The following is a 26508-nucleotide window of genomic DNA, read 5'->3' on the forward strand; positions in this document are numbered from 1 at the left end:
AATATTACTAAAAGTAGATAGTTCCGTTATTTTTTCTTTATTTCCCCTCATGCTACAATGTGTATGTATGTATATACACACGCACACACACACATGTCTCTATCTCTATATACAGAGAGGGGAGGGGAGAGAGAGGGGGGGAGAGAGAGGGGGGAGAGAGGGGGGGAGCGGGAGCGAGGGAGAAGGGGAGCGGGAGCGAGGGAGAAGGGGAGCGGGAGCGAGGGAGAGCGAGCGAGCTCTAAACCACACCTGGCCAGAAAGAAAAGGCATATGAAAAAAAGCTTGCTTCTTTTAATCTTAGCACATTCTGTTATGTTCTTTGAAAGACACACACACACACACACACACACACACACACACACCACACCCCTCTTATAACATCTTTTAGTGTAAATATTCCTCTATTTTAGAAACTGTGAATTGAGTGGATAAGTAACTTCCTCTCAACAAGTGATGAGACAAAGAGACAAATCTGTCCTTTTTCATCACACCAGCCAGTTCATCTTTCCCCCAGAAACACAATATGGCCCCCAGCAGTTTTCGCAGACCCTCCTCTTAATTTTTATAAATGGAATTTCCTCTCTCTTTGACGTCATGCTTAAGGTTCTCAACAGATCTTTGGTCCCCTGCTTATTAGCATACCCTCAACACCATGAGATACCAAACACAGCCTGGCACTTTTTGTTCCAACAAATTAAGAAAATAGGGAGAAAGGTTCTAGATCATAGGGCAAGCTCATAGCCTAGAAACGGGACAAAAAGGAATTGAATGTCTTTCTCCACTTTAGGAAGATATATGCTTATAAGTTTTTGCCTTCTCTTAAGTTTGAATCATTGCAATAGGTTAGTCTTCCTCTCAGGGCTGAAACCCTTGCGAAAGAAGCTTTTTAGATTCGCTACAACCAAAACTCCCACCACACCCCCCAAAAATGGATGATTGGGGTAACTTCCAATCTAGGCCCAAGGGAACTATTACTCTCCTCTGGACTCACTCTGAGGTGCTGACCTAAATTGGCCTGATTGAAGGCCAGAGAAAGCAAGAGGGGCTGCCCAAAGGTTCAAGCTGCATCTAAGAGCTAAGCACATTGTGATCACACAGGGCCAAAGTACTCTAAAACCCAATTGCCTCCCTTCCAGCCCATACACAAAAGTCAACTGTGATTCCTGGCTTTTTCCCATCTATCCTCCTAACAACTACACAGGGCATCCCTATTGCTCAGGTATAATCATCATCATGGACCACTGGATGTGCTGGTGTGGACATACTACAGGATTGCTTCAAATCCCACTTTGGGAACCCTCTCTATCCCATCGAAGTCCACCAGTCATAGAGTTATAGATTATAACTGAAAGGAACCTTAAAGTCCATCAAGGCTAATGATCTCATTTTACAGATGGGGCAGACAAGGCAGACAACCAAGGTGACCTAATGAGAGGCCAGGCAGCTAATAAGTGTTTGAAGCAAGATTTGAACTCATATCTTCCTCACTCCAAGCTCAGCTGTACCACCTAGGACTACCTACCATACTCTTTGAGAAGCTCACTAGTTAAATGGGTCAAAATGAATATATATATATATATATGTGTGTGTGTGTGTGTGTGTGTGTGTATATATATATATACACACACACACACACTAAAGTGAGGTTATATTGGAAAGGAGGGAGGGTGCCATTAATAGAATGATATAAATTATGGTCTTCTAATCTTTTCCTTCAAGAGGTTCAACAAACTATTCTTCATTTTCTTGTTTAATTCTCTGTGGGGAAGGAAAGCATTCTTTGCCTTTCAATGTAGATAAAATGTCACTAAACAAACAAATGTGCCAATCAAAAATCCTGGCAAAGCTTTTCATTAAACATGACCAGAGTAAGGCAGGCAGAGAACAGGGAAACAAACACTTGTTTAATAATCTCCAACCCCTAGAGGGGTAGACATTCACCTTAGAACCCAAATTAAGCACATGAGAACTTCACAATAAAAGTATGTGTTCCTAGTGGGTTCCTGTTTGATCAAAATTTTTAGTCTGTCCAATTAAATACATCTCTGGAAATGTCAAGAGCCAAACTCAAGGGAGGACATACTTCTACAGTGAAACACTCAGTTGGAAGTTCCATTTCAAGAGAGGTTATCCAGAAACATTCAGGTCACCATGATACATGGGGATTATTGCTTTTGTCCCATAAGGGTGCTAAGGCAGAGGAATTGTGAACTGAGAAGCAAGTAGCTATTGTAACAATCTCTGCAAAGTGATGGCTGACCACAAAAAACCCTAGGATTTCTAGTTCTCTCCAGTTTGGGAAGGGAGGACACTAACATTCAGTCCTTAGCCAGGAGGGCGCAGGTTTTTCACATATGTGCTAAGGCTTGGGACTCTTAAGGAGAGAGAAAGGAGAAGAGGTGATCATTCCATGAAAATAGCAGGATCATGGCAGTGGTCAGTGTCTGCTACATCTCAAGTTCCCATCTGCAAGACTATAAGAGATGACCTCTATCTAAATAGACAAATTGGGACTCTGTGAGTGTGTGTGTGTGTGTGTGTGTGTGTGTGTGTGTGTGTGTGTGTGTATAGGTGTGTTTATGACAGTAGGTTTTTATCACGGGTGCTGACCCCAATAGCAAGGAGTCCTGGGGGAAACAATCCAGCTGAGAGAAAGATACAGGCCTTACCTTGCCCCTAGACTTATTTCCCCTTAACTGTGCCCTTTTAGATTTTCTTAAAGAATAGAGTTGCTCTTAGATTTAACATCACTTCTCATAAAACCTGTGGCTTACCTTGTTCTTATGATTCTGGGTGTTCCTTTATTTGCTTCATGAGGGTGTAATGGTAGCCACATGTGAGAGAGGGACTTTTCCCTAGGGCAGGGTTGGGAGCTCCACCCATTCTTAGAGAATTTTGCTAACTGGGGCATAAGCACCAGCTGTCTCTGGATTAAGTGACTTTCCCAGGGTCATACAGCTAGTAAATATCTAAGGCTGGATTCAAACTCAAGTCCTCCTAACTCTATGGACAGTGCTCTATCCACTGTACTGCCTAGCTGCCCCTATTTCAAAATTACCCTTTATAATATGGAAAGGCTATAAATGTGGACCGTATTTTATAAAACTGCCACATAGGCAGGAGTCAATGTAATGCTATGAAATATCATGAAGCTGAACGACAATGAAATTTGTGCACTCTCCAGCAGTGTACTTTAAAATGTTGATGATGAACATCTTTTGGTGGTCTTCAATGACCCACCCACATTCAGTCAAGAAAAAGCTGTAATGATCCCACAGTAAATGTGGTGCTTGACTTGGGAGTCAAGATGCCTAGGTTCCAATAACAGTTTAGGACCTTAATATCGGTGGAACCCTGGACAAATATCTCTGAGCCTCAGTTTCCTCATCTGTAAAATGCAAATAGTAGCACCTACCTCACAAGAGTGTTAGGAATATTGATTGAAATAATATATTTAAAGCTCTCCATGTATGTGCACTATCATCCCAGGCATGAGGATCCCATTCATCAATACTTCCAGAATGCTTCTGAGGTTAAAGGGCAAAGGCCCTTCATGTATCTTCGTAAATCTCTAAGTTCTACTTAACCAATGGGTTTTTGGCTCAGAACCAATATAGCTTCTTTCCCTCACTCAGCCAAATTCCATATTTGGCCAGGATACTTAGCAAAGTCAAGCATCTATGATTAACCTCCAGAAAGTGTGAGTTTGAGTGATCTTTTTTCAAAGGTATCATCACAACATCAACACTATATTTACTAACCACAAATACACACATAATAGGAGAATGGGGTTTCAGTAGGTTATTAACCAAGTCAGGCTAGCTTTGAGACCAAAAAAATAATATCAGAGGTAATGTTAATCCATTGACTCCCTTCTACAAGCTGCTTCATGGGTCTAATCTTTTTTAGTTTTATGTAGCCCTTCCTAAGGAAGCAAAAGGGACCTGGAATATGCTTCTAGATCCCTTGGGAACACTTTTCCACTTAATCAACTATAAACAAAATCCTTGGGTGTTATCCAGGAGCTGCCATAGGTTGATGGCTATATTTTCAAAGTGCACATTCAGAAACACATGCAAAAAAAAAATCGCCGAGTATAAGCAGACCAGGGTCCCCAAAAGGCTCAGGTCTTGTATCAACCTATACCAAGAAAGTCCTAGGTTTTCAATTCAGCAAGCATTTATTATACAACTACTGTGTGCAAGGTTAAGGGAACAAAATATATATATATATACACACACACACACACACACACATATACATATACAAACATATATACATACATAACATTTCTCCCCTCAAAAAGGTTACAAACTGGTATGAGAATAATAGATTGTGATAGTTGTACACCATTAATAATAATAATAATAATAAAAAAACCCAATGATGCATAGAATGATGCATATGCACAGAAGAGTGTTAAGGGATTGAAATAAGATTTACTCCTATCTGCCTTGTCCTGGCAAAGGGAGGCAGCAGGCAGGGGAAGGACATTAGGGAAGACATTAGGAAAGAGCTAACAATTGCTCCCTTGACAAAAAGAAAGGAATTTAAAAGGTAAAGATATGAAAGGAATTCCTTCCAGATATGGGGAACAGTATGCAAAAATGTAGAGATTCTGGAGGGGGCAGGTTGAAAATCAGTCAATAAGTATATAGGAAGTGCCTACCATGTGCCACGGACTTTGCCAAAGCTGGATATACAAAGACAGGCAAAAACAGTCCCTTCACCTCCAGAAGTTCACATTCTAAGGAGAGTGACAACATGCAAATAATTAAGTAAAGACAAAGAATATACAAAATATTTGGGGGGCGATCTCAGAAAGATACTAGCATTGGGAGGGACTGGAGGCATCTGGAATAAAGCTGGATTGAGGCTAAGTCATGGAGGAAACCAAAGAAGGCAGGAGGTGAAGGTAAAGAGGGGGAGTATTCCAAGTCACTGAAAAGGAACTGAATCGGAAGACGGGGGTGGGGGAAATGGTAGAGGAACAACAAGATGGCCAGTGTTGCTGGATCATAGAATACATAGAGGAAAATAAGGAGAATGAAAAAGAAGAAAGGAGCAAGGTTGTAGAGGGCTTTAAAATCCAAACAGAGGATTTTACATTTGAACCTGGAAACAATGGGGAGTCACTGAAGTTTGAAAAAAAAATATATGAAGGAGAATAATGAGAAATAAAGCTGGAGAAATGTGGAACCCCCAAATCATGGAAGGCCTTGAATACTCAGCCAAAGAGTCTTTAAGATTATTTTGAGTAGACAAACTAGATGATCTGTTGACTTGATTCTTACCTCACCTTTATCTACTGAATGGGCACTGCTTCAGACAAACTAGGACCTGGGAAAGGCCATAGCTAAAAATGGCCAAGGTCTCCCACTTCTGAGCCATCTCCAGTCATCCTGATATATATCTTACCACTGGATCCCTATAACTCTGAAGGACAGTATGAGGTTGGTGGCTTTGTACAGCTCTGCCTCACTTAAATCCAATTCACTTACAAGTTGAGACATCACCCTCACAATGTCATTGGTCCTCTTAGGAAAGGAAGAAAGAACAACAGTTTGTATCTTCCCTTGTTAGGTAAAGGGAAGCCACTGAAAGTTTTAAGTGAAGGAGTGATTAAATCAGATTTGTACATTCTAATGTTGATTTTGGACGGAGAAATTGGAGAAAGGAGATAGAAAAAGAACTTGGAGGCAACACTGTCACAGTAAGGTAAACAGGGATCCAAAGAAAGGAGGTGTGGTCAAAAGCATTAGAAACTACACAGGTGTGGTCAATAGAGTTGCATACTACAAAATGAGGATAGAAGCTGGAAAAAGACCACTGGGTACTTTGGAGAGAGAGGTTTCAAAAAAGTGATGACCTCAGAAGTCAGACTGCAGGATGGGGCCGGGGGAGGATGAGAAGAGTTAACAGGTACAGAGGAATTGAAGGCAGTGAAAACAAGGAGAGATATAGAGAGGATAGCTTCCAGTGATGGTAGCAGGATAAAGGGAAGATTACTTGTTTTAACATAGGGGAATTCTGAACATGTTTCTAGGTTATGAGGAAAATCCTAAAACAGATGAGGAAAACTGACAATGAAAGAGAGAGAATGGTGGGTAGAACGAAGTCCTGGCAGAGATGTCATTAATGACCCAAGGGGGAGTCTTGGCAAAGAAGACCACACTTCATCAACTGTGTAAACTCAAGGGAAGAAGAAAACAAGGTTAACTGCATGGAGAGGTTTTGAGCTGTGGAGGAAGGAAATTCAATTCAAACCCATTGGCTACACATTTATTAAGTAATTTGTGCAGAGCACTCTATGGACTATGTTCGGGCAGGATACACTGACAAAAGCAAAAATTATACTATGTAATGGAAATGCTTGTTTTATTCTACAAATTAAAAATAAAGAAAAACAGAACAACAACAAACTGCCCCAAAGGTCCTAAGGAAGGATTCAATATGTACAAGGAGAGGTAAATGTCAATATGCTCTCCTTTTCCAAATTATTTTACAACAGTGGGGGTGGGAGTGAATTGGGAAAAGCCTCAGGGAGGAGGAGGTGGCCTAAGAACTGAGTACTGGAGGAAACTAAGGATTGTAAGAGACAGAAGTATGCAGTTTGACCATGGGTAATAGCCTATCCAGAGCCTCGATTTGTGGAGCAGCAAGTCAATGAGTGTGGCTGGATATTGTGGCACAAATGGTGGAAAAGCTCATGAAAGAGAGGGTCAGTTTTCTAAGTGAGAAGGATGCTCATCTGCTAGGTAGGCTTCTACCATATTCTGTCAGCTGAAGATGGGACTGAAGATGGGAGATTGCCTGCAGGAGAGAAGAAAAGGTTTAGACCAGCTACAGTGGCATCAGTAATTGACAATCAACAAAAAGACTGCTGCATAATAGTGTGAATCCACAGGAGGAGAGCTAGTCCACAAAATCTGTGACTTTTTTCAGCAGCATTAAGCAGGTAGGGAGTGAATAAGGTACAAATAAGGCAGACAGAGGGGGTCATTCAAAATTGGGGATTAGCAGGCAAATGGAACTAAGGGATCAAAAATAGAAGACAGGTGGCACAGTGGATAGAGCACCGGCCCTGGAGTCAGGAGTACCTGAGTTCAAATCCGGCCTCAGACACTTAACACTTACTAGCTGTGTGACCCTGGGCAAATCACTTAACCCCAATTGCCTCACTTAAAAAAAAATAGAAGACAGCAGGCTATTGAAAAGCCTTACTGACCACAGGGTCAAGGCTAAAAGGAGAGAAAGGAATCCAGGTCAGGGGAACTGAAGGTCATGGAAGATAAAGAGCAGGTTCAGGAGGAATGAGACTGTGGGAGAAGTAGATAAACAGGAGATTGATGTCAGAGGAAAAAAATTCTGAGTTCAGGATGTTAGAAACAGAAGTTTTGAACAATGGGAAGGTCCCTCCAAGTAGAGACAGAGGTTGTGAGAGCTGATAAAACAAGGGCCCAGGGTATTCAAAGGGTCATCAACACAAATACTGAAGTGAAAAAAAAATTACCAAAGTTTATGGCAAGTGAAAGGAAAGAGAGGACAACCATAAACCAGGTCTTAAATAAAACTGAGGAAGGTCAGAGTATGACCTAGAGGTCAGTAGATGACAGCGGCAGGATCAAGGAAGGACAGTAAAATTGGATGCCCTTAAATTCAAAAGACGGAGAGATGACAGAGATGGTAGCAGAGTAAGTCTCTGAAAGTGGCAGAAGAAGGGAAGGAAAATGCTGACTCTTCCTTTTGGCCCAAATCAACCAAACATTTTTAATGACTACACCAATCTGGAATTAATGGTAACCAGAGAGCACAGCTTTCATGGTGAGCAAAGGAAGAAAAATCAAGTGAAAAAAACAATCCAGGATGACCCTTTGGAGGCCGTATAGAATTGTCAGCACCAGACCAATATCAAGCACTGACAAAAACAGGGATATATTCCAAACTTTGACAGTCTGGCCGAAGTGAGACAAGCTACAGATCTCACATCCAGATACTTAAGCAGTTTCATCAACGTCATGCTTAAGTTGTAAGTAACGGTGAATGGCAGGATGGAATTCACAAAGAAGTGCTGGGAAGTCACTCATCCATTAGCACTGAAGGTATGGGGCAATTTGGTCTAGTAGATAGAACACTTAAAGAGGAATAATTGACTTGGGCTCTATCTCCAAATGCTGTCATTCATCTGCTGTGAGATAATCAATGAGTTGTTTAATTCAACTACAAAAGAACATATAATGGCCCCGGGTTTCCATTTCCTCATCTGTAAAATGGGAGAACTGAAAGAAAGGTTCTCTAAAGGTCACCTGCAGTTTCCAGAGTCTATAATAGATCAGTTCTGTTGATAAGGATACATAGGGGAAATGGGGTCAATTCAAAACAAATATTTGAGAGAGGTGGTGGATTCAAGATGAATAAAATAAATTTTTGGATGAGGACAATGTCAGAATATATTTTGTTTAATATGTTACAGGGGTTTTCCTTTTATTTTTTTAAATGAAAAGAATAGGAGGAAGAAAAAAACCCAAATGCTTTTTCATTGAAAAATATAATAAAATGGGGGAGAAATAATCATCAAGTCACTGGCAACCTGTGCCAAAGAGGGAAAAAGAAGAATCAGCAACCTAGAACACAATTGGCAAAGGGCTGGTTCTTACAGAGAGCCAAAGTGATGGGAAGAGGGTATATCTAAGAAAGATAGTGGCAAAGAACACTGGGTTTGGAAACTGGCATATTCAACAACATACTTAGGTAGTCATACAGTATGACATATATGTATATATTTGTATATGTATACACACATGTACACACACGCACACATGGGTATACAATAAACATATTCATATATGCACATGTGTGTTTGTATACATTTATGCATATATACATACATGTGTACTCATATAATATGCATTGTGTATATATGAATATATGTATATTCTACCCTTGTACATGAATAGAGGTATTTATCTATAAGTATACACAAAAGTTATCAAGGATAATCTTGAAGAGATGTCACCAAATGGAAACATCCAACTTGGCAGGAGGGTAGGTAGAAAACAGAGATGTGAATAAAGAGGGCAAGAGAGGCCAAAGGAACAGTTTCACAGCTATTTGAGGATGTATGCATGCATGCATGTATGTGTGGGTTCACTACCTGCATATATACCTCAGGGTCCTTAGCACCAACTGGCAGTACTATCATCCCTTTCCTAATATGAATCTCTACCTAGAAGACCTGTCCCCCATACCCAGGAGACCCTAGTGCCCACTCTGGCTACAAACCAAACATACCCTTTGTACATGCCTAAAATGCTCAATGACATTTATCAGTCTTTTTGGTTACACCTGCTCACACAGTGACCCCTGCTAAATAGCACCACCCTCTCCCTACAGAACAATAGACAAATGAGAGTGTAGTCAGCATTCCTGCCAAGCACTCTCAGATCTCAAAAGAAGGGCAGCTTGGGCACACAAAGGACACAATGCTTGTGACATGTTGACACGCACCAACACAGAATGAGTAATTTATGTCACTAAAGCCAGGCTGGAGGAGTAGAAAGAGCCCTGGTCCAAGGAGCCCCATGAATTGGTCTCTAGTGCCATTTCTGACTCTGAGTGGCCTTAGGCAAATTATGCATTTTCTCTCAGACCAGATGTTTAGTAAGGTCCCCTCTAGCTGTGCCATTTTGTAAATGACAACCAGATGTGGCAGAACAGATAACTGTCGGCAGTGAACTCTTCTAACCACTAGGACAATTTCAACAGAGAATGCAACAGCCTCCACGTTTATTCTTCTCCTTGGCTATTTCACATTCAGTGCTTCTCCTTCTTCCCAACAATCTAGACTGATGTCCATTGGTTACAGAGGTTCTGAGACCTTTCTAGCTGTTTAGTCCCTGGACTGATAGGACTTCCAGAGGAATGGCAGCAAGAGAAAAGTCAGGAGGTATCTTCCTACTTCCTCCATTGGTGACATTAGGGAGGTGGCAAGGAGGCAGCTAGGCAGGTGATGCAGTGGATAAAGTACAGGCTTTGGATTCAGGAGGACCTGAGTTCAAATATGCCCTCAGACACTTGACACTTACTAGCTGTGTGACCCTAGACAAGTCACTTAACTCTCATTGCCCAGCCAAAAAAAAAAAAAGGGAGGTGGCAAAGTCCAGTGAACAGAGGGATGGAGTCAGAGAACCTAAATTCTGCCACTTACTACTGCCACTTACTACTGCCTTAGTCAAGGTAGCTCATCTTTCTGGGTCTCGGTTTCCTCATCTGTAAAACAAAAGAGTTGGACTAGATGACCTTTGGGGATCCTTCCAACCAGCTCTAAATTAGCAGGTCACTATGACATGTTACTAAATAAACTCATTTTTACTACCATGATTTGAAAGAAAATTTGAAAGAAAAGAAAAAAGAAAATTTGAAAGAAAATGAAATTGAGGGAGGATGAGGAGCTGTTCAAGAGGTTCTCTGTAGAAATGTCCTCTATAGGCTACACTGAGAGGTACAACATAAAGGACTAGGTAGGTGATAGTACCCTATCCTCTGCCTTGGTTAGACCATACCTGGAACATGGGAGTCAACAATCAAAGGGACACTGATAAGCTGAAGAGCATCCAGGAGAAGGCAACCCAGAATGATGAAGGACCTTGAGTAGATGGCATAAAAGAATAAGCTGAAGAAACGAAGGCTATTTAGTTCGAAGTAGAGAGGACTTGAGGTGGAGGGTACAGGGGTTGAATGGGGTAGAGACATGCTAACAATCTCCAAGTCTATCAAAAGTTGTCATGAGAAAGTAGGATTGGTCTTGGTCCACTCAGATGCAGAGGAAATTAGGAACTATGGTTAGAAATTATGAAGAGACATTGAGGTAAGGGAAAACATTCTAAAAATCAGTTGTCCCAAAATCTTGAGACTTAGTGGATTTCCCCTCACTAGAGATCTTCAAGGAAAGGGGAAAAGACAACTTGTCAGGTATGTTCTTGAGTTGTTGAGGAAAGGGTTGGAATAGCTGCCTTTCAGGAACCTTCCAATTCTGATTCTGTAATTTCCTAAATCTTCTTTCCTAACTAATGAGACACTCTCCATTTTCATCCCTGTGATGATAGATTGATAGAGATGGTGGAGGTGGTGGATGTGGAGGTGGAGGTGGAGGTGGAGGTGGAGGTGGAGGTGGAGGTGGATGTAGATGTAGATGTAGATATAGATATACTAGACCCATAAAGAAAGTTAGTAATGCCTAACCTTTAAGGTTGACATCAAAGGAAAAGCAGAGCCAAGGTTCAAATCCTGGTTTTCCATATCTCCAAGTTCAATATTCTTTCTACAGCACCAAAAAGCCTCTTTTATATTATGTATAAATTTTCTATGGCCTTTCCACTTGATTATTAAACACCTATGGGTACACCACTGTGCCAAGTACACATGCCTTTCCCATACCACTAAGGATATACTATTGTAGTCCCTACTGCTCCCAATTTATGCCACTGTCAGAGACTCCAACTAATTTCTCTCTAATTTCTCCTTCACTTTGCTGCTAGAGTAACTTTCCTAATACAATACTTTAATTATGTCAGTCTTCAAATCCAAAACTTTCTTTGGCTCTCCTTCATGTCCTGAATAAAATCCCTGGGGTCCTAACAAGTCAAGACCTTCCACAATTCAACCTCCCTTTCTAGCCTTACCATACCACTCATCACTACTCTCTGTCACTTAGACTGGAAATTCTTCCTTCTTTATAATCCTGCCTTCTCTGGCCATGGAACCTTTGCTCACTCTACACACACCCTCTTGCCCACCCTCCCCTATGCCTAGAATGTACTTCCCTTTTGGTGGCCCCCATTCTGTCAGCAAAACTTCCCTAGCTTCTTTTAACAGCCACCTCCATTGCCTTTTCTTCCATGAAGCCTGTTCTAGATCCCCTAACTTGATGAATATTGGTAAAATCTTTGTTATGAAAATTTCTCATAGTACTTTTCCTGGGCCCCTCCTTTTCAATTCATTACATGATGGTAATTTGCATGCACCTCTCTTCCCACCACAACCCTGATTCCAATGTAAGTTCCTTGAGAATAAGACCTGTCTTCTCTCCATCTTTGTATTGCCAGTGTCTAGTAGAGCTCTTTGTACATAACCAGTACTCATTGAATCTTTAAGCTGCATTAAGAAATTGTTGTGAATAATGACAATAAATCAATTTGCCATGATAATGAAACTCACAAGGATAATTCAGATCTGAGCAGCCAGCTGTAGCACTGGAGGTAATATTGTTAGTATTCCACCACTGGGTAGCTAGGTGGTACAATGGATGGAGTGTTGGGCCTGGGGTCAGGAAGACTCATCTTCCTGAGTTCAAATTTGGCCTCAGGGACTTAGCTATGTGGCCCTGGCCTAGTCACTTAACCCTGTTTGCCTCAGTTTTCTCATCTGTAAATGAGCTTGAGAAGGAAATAGCAAACTGCTCTAGTGTCTTTGTCAAGAAAAGCTCAAATGGGGGCATGAAGAGTTGGACACAAATGAAAAACAACTGAACAACAAAATTCTACCACTCCCCAGTCCATATGTCCTTTACCATCATGTCTCAACTGCCCTCCTCTCTTTGTTCTTTAATCTCTCCTGCTTATAGCTAAGCCTGCCTATAGTAACAAACAGCAGGGTTTGGCTGAGTAGTGAATCCCGGGGCTAACAAGGCTGGGGAACCCATGGGTAGAAAATAAAGAAATGTGTTGCCGAAGGAAGCATGTATATGTGGGAAGGGACTCAGGGATATCTCATGCAAGCTTACTGGTATCCAAGACATTCTCAAAGAAATCTTCAAGTAAAAGGTAGGTTACCCAGTCAAGTATATGAGAAAGAAGATTCTTGTCCAGCTAAGAGGTTATACTAGGTGACCTTTGAGGTTCCAAAATTTTATGACCCTGAGGAGAATCTATAAGGGATTTATAGAAGTAAATAGACAAGAAATCACACAGGAGGACATAGAGAAGCTGTTGTCTCTCAGTGGACAGAGTGTTCATTCCAAGGAGATCAGAGACTCATCAAAGAATCTAAAATTACAAAACAAAATGGTGACTTTTCTTTACCTGGTGGTATAAAATAATATGAACTCAAATTATAGTAGAAGATTTTTAGTTTGTGAATTGGGACTGATATGTATTATCTATGTGACCATAGGAAAGCCCAATTTAAACCTGAGTCTCATATTATTATCTATAAAAGATGTATGTGTTTTTTGGGGGGCAGGCCACAATGATAGCTATTGCACCCAGGCCTACCTCTACAGGACTAGTGAGGACATGAAATGAAAAATCTACAAGTATTAAGTACCTACTATGTGGCAAGTACTGTGCTAGGTGGTGACTATTCAAAAAAAAAAAAATCCTTGCTCTGCAAATGATTACAACCCAGAAAGGGGAGATTTGTATGCATATGGATACATGTAAAATTGCTAAAATATGTAATTTTGGTGAAAGACACTAGCTGCTATGGGATGGGAAGGGAAGAATCAGGAAACACTTCATATAGAACATGACTAGGGACTCCAAAGGAAGAATGATGACAAAGTGCATTCTAGACTTGGGGGACAATCCATGCCAAGTCACAGAGATGGGAGACAAAGGGTCCTGTGTGAGGATAGGAAGGAAGTTTTGCTGGACAGTAGTATGTATAAAGAAGGACTGTATCTAATAATACTGGATAGCAGGATGGGCATTGGTTGTTAATTGCTTTAAATACCAAACAGGTATACAATTATCCCTTCCACATTGTATTTAAAACTAGACATAATAGGATTGAGTAGGGGATTGGTGTGGTCAGTTGGAAGGAGACCTGGATTTAACATCCAACGACCTGCACTCCAAGTCTTCCTTCCCTACTTATTACCTATAACACTTTCCCCATCTGTGAACTGAAAGGACTAGATTAAATAATCTCCAAGGACCCTTCCTGGTCTATAAGTTGAGTAAAACAAACAATGATAAAACAAAATCATGTATTGTTTTTTTTCTTTTCTTTCTTTCTTTTTTTTATTTTTTTAGTGAGGCAATTGGGGTTAAGTGACTTGCCCAGGGTCTCACAGCTATTAAGTGTTAAGTGTCTGAGGCCGGATTTGAACTCAAGTACTCCTGACTCCAGGGCCGGTGCTCTATTCACTGAGCCACCTAGCTGCCCCCATGCATTGTTTTAAAAGAATCCAAGGAGGGTTTTTTGTCTCCTCAGTTCAATGTTTAAAGTTTCCTGAGCCTCACCATAAATGTCATCATTAAAACCCTGCAAAATAAATGCAAACCTTTTGACCATTCTTAAGGGCTCACCCACATTGTCAGAAGCATATCATAGAGTGATAGCTTTTATCTATAATGCTGAAAAGCATAAACATGTTTCTTTAACTGAGATATTGGTTCAAAGTTCCTTTCCTTCAAGAATGATAAACAAATTCCCCGTGGCTAGCAAACAGTGGCTTGGTTTGCCAAGTTCTAAGTAATGAAAGATGATGCAGACGTGAAAGAATGATGCTGAGTTTTCTCCTGGGCTGCAGAGGAGGAAGGAGGCTGTCAGACACCTGTAGAAATCTGATGACAGACTTGAGACTATGGAAAGAAAATATATCGATTAGAATACCCAAAAGGAAAAAAAAGGAGCAGTAGATTAAAACTTCACTAATTTGGAGTATCGTTGTGGAGATGATGGGAGATGAGGGAAAATGCAAGTCATAGAAGTGAAGATGCTTTTAAAATGAAGGTGATGGAAAAATTTTAAATAAAATAAAATGAAGGTGATGGCAATTCTCTTACATTTCTCTATTACTTTAAAAATTAACCGCAAGTTAAATCATAGCTCTAGAGAGCCAGAAATGATCTGAGACCATCATGTTCAATTCCCTCACTTTACAGAAAAGGAAAACTGGGGACAAGGGATATTAAGTGATTTGCCCAAGGTCAAACAGGTAATCAACATCAGAGGCAGAATTTAAATTAGAATCCTCTGGAGACAGTATGCACTTTGCACCTTATGGCTGTTTTCCTGAGATCAAAAGTCACCTGTAATTAGATCATTAAATATAAATAAGGCTAGTAACAGGTTTTTGCTTCGTTTGTTTTTTAATCTTGCTTAGTAACCACCTAGCCCTTGTCTCTGTAATCACATTCACACAAATATTGCTTAACAAAAACCTCCCCCCACAGATGGTCTGTGTGAAATAATCAAAAATTCTGAATGAGTCCACATTCTAAGCTTTCACCATAAAACGCAAGAGACTTATTGCCACTCTTTTTTGACCAGAAATAAGCCTTTAACTTGAAATCACCTGAAGTATGAGTTTAGTACAATTCCCAGTAAAGTGCATTAACTTTTGAAGGTATAAGAACAGAATAAGGACACACTTCTTAAAAGGGAAGATAAAAACTCTATGCAAACATGAACCTCCAAGGACAACATCATATCCAGGTCATGACCCACTTCTTAAATAAGATCAGTATAGACTCAATGCTAGGGGGAACAAAAAAAAAAGAAAGAGAAAAGCAAAACAAGAACATCATGATATCTTTTGATTGTGGGTCTCCAAGGAAGAAGTGTAACAGGTCACTGACATTCCAACAAAAATAATGACCCAAGTTACAATTCAGAACAGAAAGGCAAGGGCCAACCAACCTTAATTCAACTCACTAATATTTAAGCAGCTTGAGACTCCATCCAAAACAAGGTACTAGGGGTATACCCCAAAGATAAATCAGATACAGGCTCTGCCTGCCCTCAGGGAACTTACAACTTATCAAGTAGTATAAATAAAACCTGCACAAGAATAACTAACACAACATAGAATGTGACAAGCATGTTCCTTAAGATGGAAAAATGAAATTTCCAACTAGTCGGAAGGGGATCAAACTAAGAAAAGGCTTCATGAAACAGATAGTATTTGAACTGGATCTAAAAAGGATGGTCAGGATTGAAATTGCCAGAGATCAGTGTGAGGAAATGAATACTTTGAAACTACAGAGGATAGTGTGAATCCTCCTTTATGAAATGCACAGTTCAGTGTGACAAGACCATAGAATATATAAAAGGGAGAAGCACAACTTAAGGTTGCAAAAAGTAGGTTGGTACCAGACTTTATAGAGTCAGTCTTAAATGTCAGTTTTCAAAGTTCATCCTATTTTCAGCAGGTGATTGGAAACCATTGAAAGGATTTGAGTGAACTCACCAATGTCACTATGTTTTAAAGGTGATTAAAGCATGGAATGGATTAGAGGAGGAAGAAATATGGCCAGGGAGTTGACTTAAGGAAACTATTTTTGACAATACAGGTAGTAGTTGGACTATTGATATTTGGACAAGGTTGCTAGCCATGCAAATAAAAAAGAGGGGACAGAATGTTAGAGTTGAAAGACAACTCAGAAGTCAGCTGGTTCAACTTGTATCTGAACAGGATTTCTTTTCACACTATCACCAATAGGTGAGGTCATCTAAGCTATGATTGGAGACCTCTGATGGGAGGGAAATGTACTATTGACTGAGGAAGTCCATCCCACTTATGGAAAGCTCAAACTCTTAGAAAGTTTATATTCACATAAAACCTCAATATGCATCTCAACAACTTCCACCCATTGCTCCTAGTTCTGTCCTCCAGTCCCAAGTAGAAATCTTCTTCTATGTGACAATTCTTCAAGCCAAGAATCATCCCCATCCTAGTACATCATCCAGGATAAAGTCTCCATTTCTCCATGGTATTATCCAGAGATAGCATGGCATCTAGTCCTCCAATACAACCTTCAACATGAAGTCGTTCCTGATCTCCTCAACTGCTAGTGCTCTCCTTAAACTACCTTGAATTTAAAAACTTTAAAAGTATTCATTATATTTATTCTTCATATACTAAAATATGTCCCTTTTGTCTCTTCTCTTCGAATAGAAACTCCTTGCATGTAGATATTGTTTCATTATTGTATCTCCGGCACCTTGCATGGTACTTGGCATATAGTTGGTGCCTAAGAAATGCTTGCTGAGCAATATGGATTGATCCTTGTTCACTTTCCCTTGATATTAGTGTTTTAGTGGAGTGGAAAGGGCATGTCAATCAAAAGGTTGTGGAAAGTAAGGAGGGAGGAAGTTTTAAAGAATAGTTAACTGGGAGCATATTGGTTCCTTTAACACAAATAGGGTAATCAGCGAGAAGAATAAAGTGTGTGGGGATTGGGAATGAGGTTTGGGGGATAAATTGGGATAAATTCAGTTTTAGACATGTTGGGTTTGAAATTCCAGAGGGTCATTCAAGTAGAGCTGGGGTAGGGAAGCAGGGAGGAAGAAGAGAAGAGGAGGAAAGACAGATGGAGAGACAAAGACAAAGACAGAGGAGGCAGGCACATACAGAAGAAAAGGGAGAGAGAAAAAAGTAGGCATTATTTTTGTCATATGTTGTTGTTTGTCATTCATTTTCTTTTCTTTTTGCAGGGCAGTGAGGGTTAAGCGACTTGCCCAGGTCACACAGCTAGTAAGTGTCAAGTGTCTGAGGCTGAATTTGAACTCAGGGCCTCCTGAATCCAGAACTGGTGCTTTATCCATTTTGTCACTTATTTTCTAAGAGAACTATGACATTGGGGTGATGTCATGACTTTCGGTGAAGTGGATTTAAGTGAGGAAGGGCTTTGCAAAGTCACCAACCAGCCTCACTGTCTCCCCCAGAGCATTCTGGGTCCACTGGCAAGATATAGATCAGGATGACTGAAGATAACCCTTAAACCCTTAAAGCCTTAAACATCCAGGGCTAAGAGACTTGACCAGGGTCACAAAGTTAGTAAGCACCAAATGTCTGAGACTGGATTTGAACTCACATCTTCTTGACTCCAGGGTCAGTGCTTCATCTACTGCACCACCTTGCTGTCCCTTTGTTATATGTAATGACTAAGGGAAATAGCTCAGAGAGAAAAAGATGATCAAGGGCAGAACTTTGGGAGAATAATTTTCACGTTAATTGTTCTAAAGTAGATTGATAAAACAATTAGTCAACAAGCATCTATTCTTCATATAAGCCTGTACTAAGAGTAGCTTCATGTACTCAACATTACTATTGAGAAAAAAGCCTTATCAAAGTGCCTTGGGCCCCAGCCAGGCATTTATTTTCATATTCCTTACACATTTTACAACTCCTGCTCATTCTATAAAAAACTTAATATCCTTGCAGACAGGGATCAGATGTATTGTGAATTGACAGTGTAATCTACAAATAACCCTACTGATTAATTATGAATTTGAATCTAGGTCTCTTAAATCTTACTGTCTTTTAGCTGGGACTTGAAGAGTCTAATGAAATGCAAGCAGTGATACACTTTTATCCACTGCCACCCCTTGTCCCACCAATATTTTAAGCACCATTCACAAAATGGTAGGGATGACCTTCCAAGAGGTTAAAATACTTACTCCACCCCCAAGATGTTTTATACAGCAACTCTTTATGGACAATTAGGATTGCCCAAATGCAATGGCCAGAAAAGATACAGCCAATGGAAAGTGCAGGATCTGTAAATAGTCTAAAGTTCCACTTTCCCATATATCAGTATTCTATCATATTTCCTATTTCTGTGTCACTTTGGGATTCCAAAACCACCCCCCCCATATCACATATATGAAGAGCCTTAAGAAAGCTGCCTACTTGGCAGGAACCAAACTCTATGTGAAATAAAACATTGTATTCAAGAAACTATCTCCAGCAACCTTCACAGACCTCTGTGATTCTGGAAGAAAATAAGCAATGCCACTAGCCTAGTATCTCCCCTTGGTTAATAAATCTCTTTTTCCCCCTCTGATGTCATGTGTCTTGTCCTGTCAAAGGAAGCCATTCATTAACAAGCAAAACTTAGGTTTGACCTCCATGATTGTTTTGTGTCTGCATAGAGTACCAAAAAGCTCTTGCACCAGCCTAGCAATGTTTTCCTCAAAATTTTCCCCTCCTCGAATACCTATATATACAGAGAGGGAAATCAAGTGAATTGTTTTACCTGAATAGTTTTTGCCCCTAATTTGAATTGACATCTGATGTTGTCCTCAGAAGCTCTTGTGGCAGGTAATGAGTTAAACTAAAGCAAAAGCTGGCCATCTGCCATTAGCAGTGGCTGGAGATTGAAGAGATCTGGGGTTCACTCAGTGGCCCAATCTATGTCACTATATCTCAGCCTTCATCCTATACCTCCCTAGATGAGATGTAGTTCTTCAGTCCTCCAATATACCTCTGTGGAGGGTGAGGTGGAGCTTTTATAGTGGCCTGACCATTCTTCCCCCTGGACCAAAAGGCACCCCAGTTCCAAGTATCTGAAACTTGAAATAAAATATGAAAAATTAAGTAATCATTGCCTTTTGATCACTTTCAAATAAATCATTCTTCCTTTCTTTATGACTTCCATACAAACACATAAACAGCCTCAATTAGAGTATTCTTTCACTCTAAGGAGCAAGTAATTCCTGGAGAAAATGAGAAATGTTAGATCCAAATTCCAATTAAATTCCAATTTTTATGTACATCTGGATAAGGTGTCAATTTTTAGTAAGTGAAAGTGAGAATCCCAGAGATTAATGAAGGTTTGCAGAGAGTGGTATCAGGCTAAGACAGAGATTCTACCCAAATTTGTTCTGGAGTGAAAACAATACTGGAGAAGAGTAAAAAACAATTCTCCAAGTGAATCAGTATTTACTTGTCATTTAATATACATTGAATATGAACAAAAAAAGTTACACGACTGATTAGAGTTGTTGGGAAAAGAGGTATTAACTCACTTCCAAAGGTCTTAGGTGGACAAGGCAGGATGTTCCTAGGAAAGAAGTACCCCTAAGGGGATGGATGATTGTGTAGAAGGTTGGAAGGGCAGGTGAAAAGGGAACAAGGTCTTCCTCAGTGCTTGAGGGGAGAAGGGGAAAAAAAAGAAATAGTTTGTCAGTTTAAAGGGAAAGGAAGTGAGTTGCTATAACCATCAACAAGGTCCAACTTAGCAAGTAGGAGAATATATATTTCAGGTTCCTCTCCCCCCCCAAAACGCAGCCTAGTCTCTTGCCTCATCATCCAAATTAAAGCAAAGTTCTTTGAACATTCATAATGTTGCATGTACCCATTCTTCCTGCTCTCAATTCATTCTCTCCTCCTCAACTTTTGTAGTTGGATCTTGTGTGTGTGTGTGTGTGTGTGTGTGTGTTTCCTAAAGCACAAACAAAAAAATACATCAGCCTGACAGGGGGCCAGAAAAGCAAAGCTTTATAGCCTTATATTCTCATTATTTAGCTGTGTGACATCAGCTGGATGGATTTATAATCACATTTTTGACAAATCCCATTATAAATAAATAATTCTAAGATATGCCCAAATCACTCAGGCCTCTTGGCCCAACATGCTTTTGTAATTACTTGGAGCTCCAACTGTATGCTACTTAAATTAGTTAGCAGTCACTCAGTTATTTTTAGGTCATAGCAACGAGTTCATGTACACACACACACACACACACACACACACACGCACACACACACACACACACACACACACACAAACCCCTCCCTAGCAAAGTATTTTCCCTCCTTTGGAACAAGAGCCAGATGTATTTTAACTGCCCCCCTTTACTTCTGTTAGATCAGCTTGGCATGTTCAGAATACATCTGGAGGCTAAGATAAGAATATTAACAAGTAAGAAGTTTTACATAAGGAAGAGTATTTTCTGTTATCCTTTTTTTTCAGTTTATTTTGTTTCTTATTTTTAAATCTTCCTAATATCTTTATGAGGTAAGAAAGTGGTATTTGAATGACTAAAAAAACAAATTTAGGAAAATTGGTATATTTTCATGGTAACTTCCCTTACTGGTTAAAGCCATACATTTGGGGTCACCAAATTCTTAAAGGCCTTTGTAAGGCTTTCTTTTGGGTACCTCTTTTTTACTGTAGAAACATTTATCATATGTAGCTCATGTCCCAGGAGGCACCATGGAGTGTTTTCTAAGAGAGGTTTTGACTCCGTGTCATAGTACAAACTTCCTGGGCTTTCTTTCATACCTCTCTCCTCACCTTTCCCTTTTTGTCACCATAGTCCAATAAAAACACATTAGGCCTGTCAGGCAGTGGAGTAATAGATTCCCAGTTTGAGAGAGTAAAAGGAGGAATAAGGGGGCTATGAAACATAAACATTGAAATAGAAGATTCCAATGAGGCATTTTAAAAAATTGCTCCAAGTCCTCCCACTCTCCTTAAATACAAGAGATTTCCCCAGCATGCCTAAAATCCTGCCAACCACGATGGGGGTTCCTCAATTTAAAAAGAGATTTTTTTTAAAGCAATATATTTTAAAAGCAACTCTCTGCTTCCATTCTTTTTTTTTAAGGAAAATGAAAGCATCTCTTTTTACTCCTCAAGTTGGCAGATGTTAAAATTGTTCCTGTGAATCCTGCTTTGTCAAAAAAAAAAAGAGGAGGAAGGAGGAGGAAGAAGAAAAAAAGAAGGAGAAGGAGAAAGAGAAGAATAAAAAGGAGAAGAAAGAAAGAAAGAAGGAGAAGAAAGAAAGAAAGAAAGAAAGAAGGAGAAGAAAGAAAGAAAGAAAGAAAGAAGGAGAAGAAAGAAAGAAAGAAAGAAAGAAAGAAAGAAAGAAAGAAAGAAAGAAGGAGGAGAAAGAAAGAAAGAAAGGAGGAGAAAGAAAGAAAGAAAGAAAGAAGGAGAAGAAAGAAAGAAAGAAAGAAAGAAAGAAGGAGAAGAAAGAAAGAAAGAAAGAAGGAGAAGAAAGAAAGAAAGAAAGAAAGAAGTGGAGTTCTAAATGTGAGGGGAAAGTTAACACACTCCCTTATTTAACCCTTGGAGATTCATAGAAACAGTTGACAGAGAACCAGTTCTGCCTTCTCAAGGCACTCATGCCTTCACCAGGATTCGGTTAAACCATGTTAGAAATCTCCTGCTCTCACAAGGGCTGAGTAGACAATCTCTCTTCTTTCTCTCTCTCTGTCTCCTCCCATATATATGAATACATATATGCATTGATACACACACATATACACACATATATATACACATATATGTGTGTGTGTGTGTGTGTGTGTGTGTGTAGAGATGAATATACATTTCTTTTTTTCATTTTGAACACTCTTGCCAGGTAGGAAAGGAGCCTACATCTGATGCCATTTACCCCTTTGAAGAAGATGAAAATCAAACACAGTTTCAGACATAGGTCACTAATGGGTGGGATTGTAAACTAGAACAGTAACCTAAACCCAGGGGCTCCTGCTTCTCTGATCAGTTTCTTCCCAACCTGACACTGCCTTACTAAAATGGTAACAGAGTAGCTTCTCACTTGACAGGCAGCGCCAAAAATGGAGAACATGGCGCTGAAACAGGGGGACATAAAACTTGGACAGTGAGGGTAGCAACCAGTGTTTACAAACATAAAACTGAGGATCAGATGGGCTGGCCATAAATTAGACTGGATTACATGGAGCAAGAGAAATCTCTCAAAATAAATGAAAGAAGATTTAGAGATTCTACAGTATGGTATATTTTAACCCATCCAACCCCCTCCCTATGCTTAACTTCTTGACCCTCAGCCCCATCCCCCCACCCCCACCCCGCCCCAAGCTACTTTGCCAAAAAAAAAAAAAAAGAAAAGAAAAATTACCTACTTCAAAATGGCACCACTACTACTCTACATAATAAAATCCTAGACCACCAAAGTACTGGCTTTCCTAAATCCAAACCCTGTGGAACAGCAATGGCAAATTAACCTGCTTGACCCCAAGCAAGGACATTTCAGGAGAACCTCTAGGTAAAGTTGTTGATTGTTAGTTTAAAAAACTTCCACCTTCTCTATGGTGTCGAGGATACTTAAAGAAACCCATTTCTTACCCACTCCATATACCACCCCCAAAAAAACTGTGAAAATTCTTAAAATGAATTTACAGTCATCTTGTAAACCCAATTTCATACCAGGTCCATGAAAGAAATAATCTTTCTTACCTTCCCTCTCAAAAATTAAGATAAAATGCTCCTAATATTCCTTCCCTCAGTCTTATAGATTTAACCCCAAGTCCACAGGATATCTCAAGAAAAAGCCACATATAAGCCAAACTCTACCGCCTGAACGTCTTCTAAGCTGGACTGCCGCTGCTTCTCGCCAATCTGAAAATGTCTGGCCCTGAGCAGAACCCAACCAGGCGCCCAGTGGTGAAGTCAGCAATGGGTCCCGCCCCACTGAGGAAGTCTCACTATCTCATCACTGAGGAATAAGGCCAGGATGTCTAGAGCCCCAGAAGCATAGAAAGACAATAAGGCATAGGGGTAAGCCCCTGGGTTTCACTAGGGGGATGCATTGCCCAGTGATTTATAAGCCACTTCCATAGCCAACCACAGCTCACTGGTGACCAGAGGACTATTTCTACAACTCTTCCTAATTACCACCATGACTCAGTTACAGGGGTTATCGAAATTTGGTTCTTTTGTTCCCTTCATTGGTTAAGAATTCCCAAACAGGCATGCTTAAGAGCCTAGCCTACAGAAGAAAAAAGAGAAGATCATTAGACAGATGATGGTTCTGTTGTTTCCCCTTCTCTTCCCTCCAAAGACATGAAAAAGTTCCGTCCCTCTACTCCCTAAAAAATAAAATAAAAATAAAACATGTCATAAGACAAACTCAAAAATTTATAGCCCATGACACCTAGAGAAATATACATTTTAGTCTCACAGTATCATTGTGAAAATGACTGAATGAAAATTCATCGATTCTCATCACAGTCTTCTAGATCTAAGAAGAATGGGACTTTCCAGGTGGCTACATGCAATGAGAGTAAACTACCGAGTGGGGGGGGGGTGAAGAGGAGAAAAAACTGGGGGAAAAGAACTTTATTTTCTCCAGTTAATAGAAGATATGTGGGGGTAGGCATGGAAATTGAAGAGAGTGACAAATGAGAAACTATATCCATCTAGACATGCAAAAAAGGCCCAATTTGCTCTAGCAAAACGAACACTGGTAATTTGCATAAGCAGATCACTCAATGAACAGTCCCACCAATCTTTGGTCAACATACTTCTTAGAGGTTGGTTACAGGTCAGAACTCTAAAGTCTAGCAACACACAACTGAAGTGGGGCAAGAACTCTATACATCTTTTCCTCTGTGGGCAAGGTGGAAAAAGAATGGTACACAGTGCAATGAGGACACAGAAGACACAAAGGAGACTCACTTTAAGTATCATCCAAGTGATGACTTGGTAAGGAAAGCAATTGGGAGGAAGTCCCACCGTCTTAGGGGCAATGGGAAGCCCTGTGCGGTGCTTCAAAGTAATGTAAAGCAAGGTGTGATGGGACACTGGAATGACCCTTGAAGGAAACAATATTCCCAAGGTTCTCAACAGTTCCAGCTGCTTGCCTTTTACAGCATGGTTTAGCTAAGGGTGCTATAGAGAGACAACCCACTTTTTCACATCTAGAAAAGAACTAAGATGAGGCATGACCACATTATTGTAAAAGGACTTATTATCCCTTCAAAGCTTTAGTAAAGATATGGGCATATTTTAAGAGATTATTTGTAAAGCAGCTTTTCCAGACCACAATGACTTGTAGGGGAAAAGCTAAAAAAAAAAGCTGTCATTCTTAAACTCTCTCTCCAAAGCAGATAAAACATATTGAGGTCTGAAAGTGATGAGGAGTGAGCCAGCCTTCATACAGAAGTATTTGTTTCAAAACTCGACTTTGTTGTTGTTGTTGTCGTTGTTGTTGTTGTTAATTCCCTCCTCCTCCACCAGCTCCATCTCCAATAACGCATCAGAAATGATATGAAGATTCTCATAATAATACCACCACCACTCCCTGCACCTTACATCATCAGGATTTCATTTTCTAGTTTGTAAGTGCTTTCATCAAATATATATATATATATATATATACACATATATATATATACATACACATATATATATACATACACATATATATATATACATATATATATATATATATATTTGTTCATTTTATCCTTACATCTTTAACAAAGTAAACAGGGGAGTCATTATTATATCAGTTTTGCAGATATGGAAACAGAAGCCCACAGATGCTAAGCAACTCCCATCCCCAAATCACACAACTAGCTAATAGCAGACTTGGGACCAGAACCCAAGGCCCCTGGATTTCAATTTACTCTTGGAGGAAGGAAGGTAAGGAAGATAACAAGGGTTGGGAGTATTGGGTTTGAGTGGAGAGGGCTAGAACTGGTGTTAAGTGCAAAAGGAAAACAAAAGCCACAAAACAACAAAAGCAAAAACACAGTTAAGAGATTCCCAAAAGGAATGAGTTAAGGGTGAAGGGTGGGGAAGAAGTCAAGTACCTTTCAAAACCAGAGGCTCTTTGCCTTCTCTCTTCAGTGACTCTAGGACTATGTGAAGTGGTTGGGAAGGCATCACCCGGCTGGGTTCATTGGTATTCTCATCATAAACTATGATTTCTTTGGAAAAGATCCTCTTGAAAGAGTCCTTGCCTTCCCTACAGGAGATCAAGTCCAGGACTGTGATCTTGCCTTGCTGTAATCTCCTCCTGCTGATTTTATCAGAACAGTTAATATGGACAGCCCCCTGGATGTGGCTCTTATTGTATTCCATGAATGGTCTGCAGTCAATGATGACAGGCCCCTGGCTCTGTTGGTGACTTTTGCTACATTTGGTCATCTTCTTTGCCAAGTCGTTGGGGTAGATGATTTTGATGCTGGCAAGTGGCTTGGGGGTCCCCAACATGGGGCTGCTCACCCCACTCGAAGGACTTAAAGAGCCAAGATTTTCATTGTTGTTGACCATCTGGTTGGCAGGACAGACAGTGGAGGTTCCTATGTTGGTGGAAGTGCCGGCAGCAATGGCTTGGGTCTGGGCCTGATTGTCCTTGTCGTAAGTTGCCACAGTGCAGCAGCTGGCACTGCTGCATCCACAATTCAGGGAGCGGGCAGAACAGGTGGATGAGGGCATATACGGCAGATTCGCAGCCTTTAGAGACACAACGGTGGTGGCAATCACAGCTACGTGGTTATCACTGATAGAAGAGGCAGATTCAAGGTAGCTAGAGTCTAAACAAAGGTTGAGATCCTGAGGTCGGACTGGCCTAGATAGTGCCACTACTACCCTGTCGTCTAAAGGAGATGGAGGCATGAGGAGGCTGAAAACTGGCAATTCAAGAAGAACTCAAGATAGTCTGCAAAGAAGGGGGAAAAAAAAAGAAAAGTCACATGACACAAAAGAGGTCACAAATGCAGGCTGTTGCATTCTATGCCTCAGTCTGTGAAAGGGAACTTGCCAATAAGTGCTTCCAGGGGAAGGTTATCCTCAGTGCCTTTTAACATGCAAGTCCCAAAGTGTCCAGCTCCTTCACATGTATGCAAAGAGGATGCAAACCAAACTGTCTCAAACCTATTTTGACATTCCATACTTAAGGGCAAGTATATAGCCCATGCAAATAGAAATGAACTTTACCTTTCAGGATTTAGGCTACCAAAAATAAAATTGTAAAAAAATTATGAGTCCAAGAGTAGGAA

At 40.3% G+C, this 26508-nt stretch overlaps 1 protein-coding gene across 2 annotated transcripts in view; it reads right to left on the minus strand.

Annotated features, from left to right (window-relative positions):
- Positions 1-26508, minus strand: part of DUSP10 (dual specificity phosphatase 10) — a 45568-nt gene that overhangs the window by 16740 nt on the left and 2320 nt on the right. For both annotated transcript variants that reach the window (XM_043999485.1, XM_043999484.1), the window contains exon 2: positions 25318-26168. In XM_043999485.1, coding sequence (XP_043855420.1) covers positions 25318-26125 — 808 coding nt within the window. In that variant the 5' untranslated portion in view covers positions 26126-26168. The remainder of the gene's footprint in view (positions 1-25317; positions 26169-26508) is intronic.

The sequence above is a fragment of the Dromiciops gliroides genome, chromosome 4 (assembly GCF_019393635.1).
Source record: "Dromiciops gliroides isolate mDroGli1 chromosome 4, mDroGli1.pri, whole genome shotgun sequence".
Classification (NCBI taxonomy): domain Eukaryota; kingdom Metazoa; phylum Chordata; class Mammalia; order Microbiotheria; family Microbiotheriidae; genus Dromiciops; species Dromiciops gliroides.